We start from the raw sequence: 12,951 nt of genomic DNA on the forward strand, positions 1-12,951 counted from the left end.
AAAAAGGGAATTTTATACTTACCAAAATGTCTTAACCACCATTTCTCAGATTCTTAGAAATGCTACCAGCTCCCCTGAATGTACAATATCCATGTATGAGCACTACTGGTCATCGGTTCTGGATAAAATTTAAATGCAAGTCCCATAACATTACAGGTAAGCTGGTCCAACGCTGGTGGTGTCCACGTTTTCAGAAGGTCATACAAATCCAGCCAGAAGTTCAATGCCTATCCACTGAATGTCTCAGCTGCTAAGTGCCAATACCCTCCTCGAGTTTTAGCTCCCTGGCAAGAATGACTCAGACAGCAACGTCCTCTCCGGCTCCTTGAGCACCTGTTAAGTCCCATTGAGAAGTAGTATTTGTTTTCCACCCTTTAATCAGCCTTAATCTTGTAACTTCCCTCTCAGCTTTCTTTTGTCCTGAATTTCCAGAGTAAGAATGATAAACATTGGTATCAAATTAACACAAAACTCTTTCCTATCAGATTTCCTATTATAAACTACCTATTAGATTCAGGTAGTAAAGCTGCTTAAATTCAGTATTACACTGATGTTATGACTTACCCACCACTATCTACACTTCCCCCCCCCCAAAGCTGCTGCTTCAAAAAATACAGATTTCCATACAGTAAGTAGGATCTACATGTTTAACTGGAGAGGTACAATAGGCAGATTATCAGATCCCTCTTCAGTATGTTGTTGGTCACACTGCTCTGCCTCAGCTAGAGATGTGATCAGGGATGATGAAGTGTTTCCCTTCAAGCCAAACTTCTAAAATAAACAGCTAATTGTGTGCATATATACAAAAGAAGCAGAGGGGAAAATCTAACCAGTGCACTACCTTACCCCTAGATGAGCTTTACTGTGCACTTTTGGAGGAGAGAAAACAACTAAAGCAACCTCACTTATCTATCAGCTACTAGCTAGCCAGTTTCCTCATTCTCTCACAATTCATGTTACTCTAAATACGTAAGAGCTCATACTTTGCCTCAGTAAAGATATGACAACACACAAGAACTATTAAGAAATCAACCTACAGCAGCTCTAGCATTCTGTATAGCAATTAACAACTACAAAAAAAAAAATCAGTGACTTCTAGCTTAAGCCCTACTATTCAATAGTATGAAGGTACCTTACAAAGAAATTGACAAAGATAACATATGAAAGCCATTTGCTCTTCCCATATAGATGCAGGGAAAATAAAACCATGTTATTACTGGCAATTACTCTCTTAAATTAAGTGCACATTAGCCATTCCATTAATCTCATCATTGACTGGAAAAAATGAAGTCAGACAATTCACATCCGGACAATCTGGAGAAACTGATCATCTTCTAGTTCCATTTCAGATAAAAAGGCCAATTATTACCTTTGGGACAACACTAAAGAGGAACTAACAATGCTAATGAGAACCAGCATGCATTAAAAAATTACTTCATGGAACCAGGAAGCCAGAAACAAAGAGCTTGGACATGAAGCAACTGGAGAGAGGAGAACAGTAAAAATTAATTGTTCAAGTTTTCTTGTGACCTGGCTTTTTAGTTTGTTCACGCTACCTTGCAAAATTAGTAACATTATAAAGAAAACGACAGATGCTGTAAATGATGATATTGTGAGGCACAGGCAACTGTTACAAGCCCATCTGTAGAGCAGTCATTGCTAGTACCAGAACGCCAAAGAACATTAATGGACATCTCTGTGTTAGGTCACTGACCTCTTACCAAACCAACCAACCCCAAAGTTCCCCTGCCCCCAACTATTTTGGGCTGTTAATATATACCTCTGGACAAAAAAAAATAATTTATTTTACTAAGAGGAAAACACAGAATGCTTAGGATAAAGTTTCAACATTTCTTCTTCAGAAGTCTGTCTTTACAGTGAATTCAGAAGTCTACAAGACAGCTAAAAACACTTGACTGCAGCCCTTCAGTAAAATGGAAAAAAGCAAACACTCTGTATCATCAACTAAATATTGACTTGATGGTAAAACAAATGCTATAGAAGATGTGAGGTTTTTCTCCCCAGAAGTTGGTACATGTTTAACACTTCAGGCCAGAAAGAAGTACAGTTCAAAGTTCAACTCTGAAACAATTACAGCAGTTCAAGCTGTCACTATGATGTTGTCCTTTTCCCACTGCAACAGTCTCTAGTCCCAGTACATCAGGACTTTTGTTTAGTAGCTCCTTCTCTTGCCAGTCTATCAGCTTCTTCATTTCCTTGGAAGCCAGCATGACCAGGAACATGCATCTGTTAGGACAAAAGTACAGAAGCGTTAGATATGCAAGAAATCAAGGGAAAAAAGTACATACATGAAATTTGATCATGCAACACCCTTTCATTCACAGTACAGTAACACCTCCTTAGAGGCCCCCTCCTCACATCACATTTAGTCCTTAGGTGTTCTTCCCAGGAATGTTCACAGCCTCCCTTCCTCTAGGGAAGTCTTGTCAAATTGTGAAAATCACCTTTATGATTAGTGAGCTGGATAAGGACCACCTAACCTAGCCTTTAAGAAATGCAGACAACAGCTCGGACTCAAAATTCCCACCTTCAGGGAAGAGAGAAAAACCTATCTGCATTCAGTGCTTAAACCAAGTTAATCTTTTCCCAGAAAGCCAGAGACCTCTATGCCACTAACAGCCTCGGTGGTTACAGCACTCACTTCGGATACAGAAACGGGGCATGAAAAGAATCTCCCAATTTTCAGATGTCTTAACTATCCATCCTTCAATTAGGAATTGAAAACACTTTCAGCCTTAAGCCCATCCTTGTCAGAAGTAGGGGTGGAGGAGTGGGGGTGAGGAAGGAGAGGAAGAAAATCAAGCTTGCTATTTTACAAGATCTGAGAGGGGACAAGCATGAAGTGTGTGCGACATAGTATTAGGTTTACACGGCAAGGTTTTGGTACTGGCTGCGGGGCTGCAGGAGTGGCCTCTGTGAGACGACACCACATCGGAGAGAGCCAGTTCCTGATGGCTCCAAAATGGACCTGCTGCAGGACACAGCTGAGCCCAACAGCAAAACTGGTGGCGCCTCTGCGATAACATATTTAAAAGGTGAAAATGCTCCAGAGCAGCTGGAGAGAGGAGTGAGAATATGCGAGAGAAACAACCCTGCAGACCCCCAGGTCAGTGCAGAAGGAGGGGAGGAGGTGCTTCAGGTGCCAGAGCAGAGATTCCCCTGCAGCCCGTGGGGAAGACCATGGTGAGGCAGGCTGTCCCCCTGCAGCCCAGGGAGGTCCACGGGGGAGCAGATCTCCACCTGCAGCCTGGGGAGGACCCCGCACTGGAGCAGACAGTTTACTAAAATAAAGTGTATGCATACATTGCTCCTCCTGAAATAAAAATCTTCCCAAGTTTAAGAAATTCAGGTGTAAGAAGTGTGCATAAAGAACAGTATTTTTTTTCATTACGTAAAATACTCTAAGGACAGCTGAACTTCGGTCTTAGTTTTAAATTTTTACACTTTCTTCTCCTCAATAGACAATAGGAGTAGTTATATAAAAATCTAGTCAGCCTTTAAACTGGAGTTGCCAACTCTGGAACACAGAACACCATGAACAGAAGAATATCTGCAACAGATTTCCCATAGAAAAAGCGCACATTAAAGATCTACGTCATCCTGTTTTCTACAGAGAGAAGCCCATAAATATGCCATTAGCAGCCACAAAGTCAATGGTACAGAATACTTCTAGAATCAGTAGTCTTATGCCACAAGTAGAATAAAATTTAGGAGGAGAGGGAAGATATCCCCTACAATGTTTAGCACTGATGCTAGAGGTTACAGAAAAATATATTTTACCAGGAATACCTGCACAGAAGTTATTTTACTACTTTACTGGAGAGCGAAACAATTTAAAACTTAAGAATGGGTATTTTAAAGACCCTTCTGTGCCCACTTTTCTTAGAAAAAACACAGTTAAGGTACAGTTAGTTTATTTGGGGGTTACACTCTCTCAGTTTTCCCAGTTTAAAGACAATCATGTGATTGAGTTACACCAAGGAAACAGCATCTTAAGAGTTCTGAAAAGCAAATCCAGAAATTCAGCTATGACTCAAAAAGTCACAGTTACGTTTTAAGCTTAGTTTTCCAGGAATAGAAATTTTATCTACTAACAGTGCTAACAAACTAAAAATAATTATTGCAGGCATTTTCTAAGTAGTAACAAGGGACAGAAAACAAACACGAACATGCATTTTAATAAATGAAATACTGGTTCCAAGAGCCTCAGTTATGCTGCTTATTGGCTTTAAATAAAACAAGCAGCTTCACTGTATTTATGGTTTTACTTATGGATGTACAATATTATGCTCTATAAAATTCTCAGTTATGGTCATACTTTTAAGTTTTTACAAGAAGCATGTTTAAGATGTCATTAAGAATAAGAAATTAGGTGCTTACCCACTGAATTTCTATGCCTTTTGATAGATTATCAAGTCTTTCAAAATCTTCTTTATTTATTACACTTCCTCCTGAACTTGTTCTCCAGCCATTTGTTTTCCAGTTGTCAACCCAGCTCGTAATACCTATGCAAACGAAGCATTACCATAAAAATGCTATTAAAGAAGCCAACAAGGATAAGACAGAGCAAACAGCCTTTTAACAAGACTGTTAAACGCCGCACAAAGTCTCAGGCAAAGACACCGGATATAGGAGATTTTCTTGTTTGGTTCTCTACTACTGTCTTTCAGGATCCTATTTTTCCATTATTACTTGTATTACCTGACCATGTTTTCCCAAACAGATATTTAACTTAAAGACGACAATTTTATATATGCACTACACATAAAATTACAACATGAACTTAAATAAACTGAAGCTAAGGATTTGCTTGATGGTACAGCAAGCTAGAACAAATCTACCACTTCATTTTGAGAAACTGAGGAGATATACATGCATAGAGGAAAAACAGCCAGCCAGCTGTCTCACGATTTCTGCACACTGAACAGAATCCTTCAGAGAAGGACCACAAACGCAGCTTTCTACAGAACAAGATTTAACATTCTGGCTATTCCTTGCTGACCAGAAAATTTACTGTATTACTTCTTAAATAAGGATTGTTTTTTTTTCTTTCCCCCCTCTTTTTTTTAATACCTTGCTGGTCTTGACAATGTAAGACACATCCTTACTGCTTTCATGACAAACAGGCCCAAACCAAACACAGAATCACCAATCTTGCACACAAAACCTCCTAAAAAAACAAACCAAACCACACACCACATCCATTTGTACTTAACTGCAAGCCTCCTCCTCTGGTATTTTAAAAAATAACTCCTAGACACATTTACAAAATAACTTTGGCTAAACAAGAGTGGAACCTGCACCTCAGTGACCCAAAATGCAAGAGCAAACTGCAAGGAAGAACAGTGAGACTAAGACATTGCACCTAAAGATTCTTCTTTTCCTCCCTCATGCTTAAGTCTTGTACACAGCAACTTTTCCTCCTTCATAGCACCAGTTACACAGACAAGATGGTATACACTTTTCTCTCACAAAGCAAAGAATTGCAAAGATGTTTCTTTGCTCCTTAATGCCTTAAACTTGCTTCTTGCAACAAATTATGCACTTGGATTCTATTGATCAGCATGTAACACCCAGTCCTGAAGAGCAGAGATTTCCTTTTACTGTTCCTTTTTTCAGAATGCTTCTAACAGAGACTAAAAAAAACCACACCACCACCAAGAAAAAACCCAAACAAAACAAATCACTACACCCACACACATTCTGCTCCTATAGGAAATGCTGTATCTCAGCTTTTGGGGAAACAAGCTACTCAAATGAGAGATCTGTGAGATGATCTTAAGGAAGAAGCAATGGAAAATTCCTTTGTTTCTTAACATTTACTGTCCCTTCCTCAACTTACAAGCTAGAATCAGGAGGTCAGAGTGCAAGTCCTTGACACTTTCTACTTCTGGACAGAACCTCTTTCACGCACATTGAAGCTAACAGCATCTGAAACAAGCAGCAAGTGACAGCTCCAGCAATTCCTTCCTTGACTAGCAGTCACTTGCTCCTACTCAGTAGCTTTCTGTCGTTTCTAGGGTATTGCTACTCAAGGTGACATCAGAGTTTTTCAAGGTAAGTTCTGCTTTACTTCTAAGCATGAGCCACCTGAAAAAGGAAAAAACTGACACTCTTCTCTTGTACTCCTCTACTTTCAGAAATCGGGGGGGGGGGGGGGGGGGGGGGCGGCTTCTAGAATGCAGAATGACTTATTTGGAAGAAAAGTTAGACAAAATTTTAACATACCAACCATTTATTTGCTTTATTATTAACAAGCAATGAAACAGATGATTACCTCCAGCAATACCGCTCAAGTATAGGAAGTTATGCTAAGAACAAGATACTCACATTCCCCCCCATCTCTCCCCCCAAAAAAAACAGTGTGAAAGCACAACATTTAATTTTCCATCAAAAGTTGCAGTGTTTTTGTTTAATGAGAAAAACAAAAACTCCAAAGTGATCTAGAAACAGCAAACACATGTACTCCCTTTATAAAAATGTGAAATACAAAGAAAAAAATACTTATGCAGTTCCAAATTATCACGGGAGTAAAATCTGAAGATCTCTGGGAGTGAGGAGAAAGTTTTATTCAGGAATCATCTTACTGCCCGCTTCATATGGCATTTATAGGGAATAAAATAAAATTTTCCAAATCTTTGGATGAAGGTGAAACTTTAAATACATATTCTGAGCACATACCATCTCTGGCTAGCCTTCTAGTGTAGCCTGAAAGCTTGAAAGTGTAGTCTACATGTAAAAAGCAAGGGAACTTGAATGTGCTTCACATGTATGTATTAAGAAAGCCTCTCCAATCCAAGCAAAACAAACCAAAATACCTACAGGGTTACTACACCAACTTCTGAGCAGATCGCTGACACAGTATACATGAACAACATTTTTTCTAGACTTTGTGTCACACTGAACGCCTTAAGACAAACGCCTTGTTTTTCCCCAAGAGTATTGAAATAAGTTATGAATTCTTGCCCTTATATCCCTCTCCCAAGGACTCAGTATGTTCTGTGCACCTTATGTAATGAAACAGTGTGCAGTGTGTCTTTAAGAATCAGGAAAACTAAAATAATTAACTTACCATTAATAGTGAACTTGCTATCAGTGTAGATAATTAGTTTCTTGATGTTTTGACTCTTTGCTTGCTCTATTGCTTTGCAGGCTGCCTTAAGAACATTTCAATAGAATCACAGTTCAGAACATGATTTTGAACACATGCAATTAAAATACCAGCAAAGTACTTGATGCTAACATTGAACTACAAATATTACAGTAATGCCTCCATCAATGAGTATCAACATGCTTTAGAGCAGAGCTTCTCAAAATTATGCATGAAGACGACCACTCAATGAATCAGGCAAACAGGGAGCTGCTTAAGTTTCACTGGCAAAAAAACCCCAAAACATTCTGATGTTCAACTCTACTGAAGGAGTAGCTCTCTGCCCAATCTTCTACCAAAGCCTCTATCAACCACACACCAGGTTTTAGGCCTTTTCTCCACAACTTTGAGGAGGAAGGATTCATACGAGTTCCAACAGTCTGGAACCCCTAGAAGGGTTTTATTAGGGTTTTTTGGTGCTATGCAATATAATAAGAGCAAGAAGTGGCTGGGTCTGGATGTAAAGCTGAAAATCTCTTTAGTGACAAGTTTCACCCCTGGCACACCACCATCACCTCTGCTTGTCCCTCACTAAAATGAGGCCTCTGTGGTATTTAAGCAGATCAATTCCCCATTTCAGTTCATCTCCAAACACACAGTGCAGGATAGCAGCGTAACAGAATTAAGAAGAGGTGAGGAGGGAAGACTAAATCTGCTGCTGCCAATGAAAGTTTACTTCAGAAGTAACAGAATTTACTCCCTAGAGCCTAGAATTGTTTATTTATCTAAGGAATATGATACTCTGATCCTATCACAGTAAGGAGCCGATTGTCCTTTTAACCGCTACTCAGCGGCCCTCATTCCAAGGTCTAAGATGCATGCATTAAAAATGCAAAGGATACTCTACAGATTTGAGAACCAGGCTTTCCTAAAACAAGGCTGTTTTAAATAGCTGTGCTTGGCCTGATGATATTTGGGAATTCTCAAGGTGAATTACCTTGTTCAAAACCAATAGATAACAATAAAACTTGAAGAGGATTATTTTTTTCAAGTCATAACTCCTGATATTTTGTGTACTTCCCTCATAGCTCCATAACCGGTTTCTGAAGGCCAGAGTTGAAATAGTCATGAGCATGCTACTGCAGTCTAATGGGCAGAAGCATTTTATGACATTTACTACTTACATGTATTTCTGCTCTTTGATTAGTCTGTCGTCCAGGAAGTCTTTCACTGGTATTTCTGTGTCGGTGGAATGCATAGTAGATTAGTTACCCCAAATATTTAGAATGGTGTATAATGACTACACATCAGAAAAATAAATACAAGAGAGCTACCTTTCTTTTTATAAAGGAGGATGAATAGATATTCTAGCTCTAACTTGCACCTGCATAGTGCAACCTGCATATACGGACCTGCCAACAATATGCAGTTACATTTGTTGTCTTCTGTGCACACCTACATCTATTTTAAAACTTTCTGCATTACTTGAATTATAGCTTCAGCCCTTAAAAATATTATTTCCAGTTGGTTTTCTCCACAGTCTTACCTCCCAGAGAAGCTGATTCCTCTTTTCCCCTCAGTAACTCACTAGTCTCATAGCACTGTTATTATAAGTCTCAACAGCAGGGTTTCATATTCAAAGGAGGCTGATATTGTAAATCACACAAAGCAAACAGTACTATACTAAAATAAAATAAAAATAATAAAAAAAGAATCCATCCAGCTACTTACAAAGGATGGCCTGGTCCCCAGTAGACGCCTATTCCAGCACGTGCCCTATTACGTCCATTACTCGAGCAACAACCATCAGTGTAAACGACTGCAAAGTCACCTACAAAAGAATTACCAAAAGCAGAAGTTCAAGCACTCCTTCAAGGATGTAGACTCTCTAAGCAAAAAAGAAATGTCTGCCAGCAGATTAATTCTCAAAACTTCCCTCCCCAGACAGCCCTTCAAAAAGTTAACTACAGAAGCCATGTAAATTAGTAATGCAGAACAGAAGTCCCACTGCAGCTTCACACCCTCGCTGGAGTCAAATCTGTCAGCCTCAGGAAGCACCTTTGCCCCAAGTTCCATGTTTTCACTACAGTTCCTGTCTTCTTCAGTCAACTTTAAAACTTCCCAGCTACATCTATATATTTAAATATAGTCTGTGATTCAAACACACATAAAATCCCACCTATAATAATCAGATTAAGCAATACGTTGACACCAGTTAAAGCCAATTAAAATTACACTGAAAGACAACGTGAACAAATATATCATGGCTCACATATCCATTTTAAAACAAAACAAAGTTACGCTGGGCCTGACGCTGCCATACACAAACTTCCCCAAAAGCTTTCTAATAATTACACTTGTTACTTATGAAAGAGTGCAAAGAACTGAAAAGAATTACAGGAATAATGAAAGACCTCACCCATATATGAAAATTTATCTTGACTGACTGTAGGCACTGAGTATACTTCATTGTGTTTTACGCGCTTTGCAAACTGTTCTTCGTTTGTATACTGCTCATACGGCCTTTTGCATGTATTGCAGCACGAGATGTTTATTTCCGGTCCCTCTCTCTGGCTACCATTTTCCTGTGTTACAGCCGGAGGACTGTGTGCCCCTTCCAAGAAGAAATGGGGGGAAAAAGGGGAGAGAAAGAGTTCAACTCCATGCAAGACCAGGTTTTATTTGAAACGACTGCTTCTAGAGACAACCACTGTTATCACCTATTAGCAATGTTAGTCTGTTAACCGACACCAACCCAAGCTACTACGCAAAAATTACGACACAGCAGTCATTCCTGACCCTAGGTCAAGCCGGAGAGGAGACACGCACCTAACGGCCCGTAAAAGGGACGCGGAACAAGCAGTGCTCCCCAAGCACCTACAGAAATACTTTGGTCGCACCGACACACGCACCCACCGCTGCGTCCGGAGGGCAGGGCCGCCGCCGCCGCCGCCCTCACCACCGGGGCATTCCGCCCGTTACCAGACGTCCGCCGCAGGACGAGCAGAAGCTGGTACCCGCGTTCGGCCAGAAGCCGCATTGTTGGCACCGACGCCACGCAGAGGGCAAGCGGGCTGCGCCGCTCCTCAGCACAGCGCGGCTCGGCTCAGCGCAGCGCGGCCTGCCTGCCTCCCGCCCGCCCGCTTCCCCGGCGGGCCGCCCTGCCCTCCCTCCCGGGCGGCGAGGCGGGAGGCGCGGGGAGGACGAGCGCCATACCTGCCGGCTCGGGCAGCTGCCGCCCCGGCAGGCCGGCGCGCACGAAGGCCCAGGCGTCCTCCTCGGCGGCGAACTTCTTGAAGCTGGCGGAGGGGAACTTGTTCACCTGCTCCTGACACTCCGCCCTGCAACACAGGCGGCGGGGGTGAGGAGGCCGGCCCGAGGCGGCGGCGGCGGCGGGGGTGAGGAGGCCGGCCCGAGGCGGCGGCGGCGGCTCCCCGCGCCGCCCCGGCCGCGGCCCTTACCAGGTGCGGTAGACGCCCGTCCGCCGGCCCTTGCGCACCGCGTAGAACATGCCGTCGCCCTTGGAGACAAAACAGGATTGACTGAGCACCGCCACCAGCCACCGCAACATGGCGCGGCCGCGCCCCCGCGGCCCACCCCCGGGCGCCGCACCGCACCCGCCCCGCCGCTCGGCCGCCGACCCCCCCCCCGCCCCTCGCCCCCGCCCTGCGCATGCGTGGCGGACGAACGGCAGGGAGCGCGCCCAGGGCTTCCCTACGAGCCGCGGGAGAGGCCAAAGCAAATGGGAAGGACCAGGGCCTGGCGGGTTCTTGGGGTTCGGTGCCGGCCTCCCGCCGCCCCCTCCTAATAACTGTACTGTAAAAGACATCTAAACCGGCTTTGGTTTTTTTTCTGGTTTTTTTTTGGGGGGGGGGGGGGGGCACGAGATGTATGAGGTCACAGCAGCGCACACAAACTCCTCATTCTGCAAGCCCCCAGTGACTAAAAGGCGAGTGAAACCTCACAGGTGCCTCAGCTGAAGTCGTCCCCCGCCAGCCCCAGGAACGGCCCCGGTCCCGTGGTCAGCCCCGGCGGCCTTGCCGTCCCCGATGGGTCATTAAAAGGGATGAGCGAACGTCCCCTGCAACCTGCTGCGCGGTCCCCGCTTCCCCTTCTGGGCTCCACAGTCACCCCAGGACGGGCTGTCACGGCCCGGTGGCAGGGGCCTCGATGTATTTAGTATGTCCAGAAATCTAGCACTGAAGAAGGTCATTGAAGTGGTCCTCATCCTGCTATTTAAATCAGGAGCCCCTGGTAAGCATGTTCCAGCTGAGCCCCGTTCGGTGATGGCCTCTGAAGTAAGGAGAACCACTTGCCCAAGCAGGTTAACGTTCAAACTGCTGCCAGCTGCAACCTGCTGTCACATACCCTGGTATCAGGAGCGTCGTACGTGGGGACCAAAGCTGGGAGGTCTGGGTATGTGCCGAATTCAGTGCCTCGGCTGAGCTCCTGACGAGATCAAAGTACAGAAGATGGGGGCAGAGGTATCACCGCCTCCAGAAACAGACCAGCACGTATATGCTGCTGCGTTTTCAGCTGCTGGACTTCCCCCATACCTCTAGTACGGACATATTGTGACAAAGCCAATCTCAAGATGCCAGAGCCGCAGGGCGCTGTGTTCAGATTTACAAGGGTGGCCTAGTAAAATGCCAAGAATGCGAAACAATGATGTTAATTTTGCCTGCCATTGCAAAAACAGCAAATGGGTTTAACACTACTGTGCGTATCAGTTGGATGACATCTCTCTTTCAAAAAAAACCAAAACAACAAACAAAGAGCTTATGCATTTGACGGGCCTGGGTGGAATACAGAAAAAATTTGGTCAGGATTGTAGCAGAATATAATTACTGCATTTTTCTTGCTTCTTCCAACATATTCATGAGACTTCATATTACTCTTGCTTACAAAATGCTTACGTCTGATTTTCTCAGATCAAGATTATTTACATTAATTATCTCTGTAAAGGTTTCCACTGAGACTCTCGGGCTTTTCACTCCTTCCTGCCTGGGATATTTTTATTTCATTGCCCTTGGTTAGCTTTTCTTTTAATTATGGTTTTCTACAGCAGATGGATTTCTTATTCCTTACAGGTTTACACATGTATATTACTCGTAGTCTTCTTTGGGCAACACATACTAAAGGAGCAATGAGCAGTAAGTGATGGGGAAAAAAAAGACCTTCTGTTACACTCATTAATTCTCTGGTTGAACAGATTCATACATCCGATTTACATGCAAGGACTGAACAGTAACTCTCCTGCTGTCATGACTAACATGCAGAGCTCAGATTCAAACTGAAAGAAAAAAAAAAAAAACCCAAACATTTTTTAAGTCCACCAAGTACCATATGCATTACTTTCCTTGCTTTTTCTCCCACTTGGTAAAACTGAGGCTGCGTGTGATCAGCCAGCCCTACTGCTGCACCTTGTTTTTCGCATTCCTTGCTGTTGTGCTGCAATGGCAGGAGAGATGGATCCCTTTCCTCACGTGACAGATTGCATTTTTACTACTGTGGCATTTAGCACCGCTAGGCTAAGCAATACCTGTGTTGCTTCATGGTACTTGCTGTCTGGTTGCTGTAGCATTGGTGGATTTGTGGGGGGTTTTAGCTAGCCCGGGGCAGTGAGGACATTTCAGCCTCTGTAGCTCACAGTTTTGTGAAGTGAGTGTGAAGACTCACCAAGAAGTGAAACATTTAGTCCCCACCTGCGAAGCTGAAGGGTCCAGTCACAAAAGCTCTCCTCATCTGAATACAGAATAATGTAAATATATACGTGGATAGGACTTTGAGTGGGTTTCGTAAATGATTTAGCACTTGTAGTCAATGCCACAGTTACACAC

The 12,951-nt window shown here is 43.2% G+C and overlaps 1 protein-coding gene across 1 annotated transcript; it reads right to left on the minus strand.

Moving 5' to 3' along the window:
• Positions 1-1,796: 1,796 nt before the first annotated feature.
• RNASEH1 (ribonuclease H1) lies at positions 1,797-10,731 on the minus strand. Its single transcript, XM_049818990.1, has 8 exons — positions 10,573-10,731; positions 10,328-10,452; positions 9,531-9,725; positions 8,843-8,942; positions 8,296-8,350; positions 7,094-7,178; positions 4,402-4,526; positions 1,797-2,247 (listed from the first exon to the last, which is right to left on the minus strand). The coding sequence occupies exons 1-8, from the start codon at positions 10,680-10,682 to the stop codon at positions 2,161-2,163; spliced, it is 882 nt and encodes a 293-aa protein (XP_049674947.1). The 5' UTR covers positions 10,683-10,731; the 3' UTR covers positions 1,797-2,160.
• Positions 10,732-12,951: the final 2,220 nt, after the last annotated feature.

This window comes from Accipiter gentilis, chromosome 16, assembly GCF_929443795.1.
Source record: "Accipiter gentilis chromosome 16, bAccGen1.1, whole genome shotgun sequence".
Classification (NCBI taxonomy): domain Eukaryota; kingdom Metazoa; phylum Chordata; class Aves; order Accipitriformes; family Accipitridae; genus Astur; species Astur gentilis.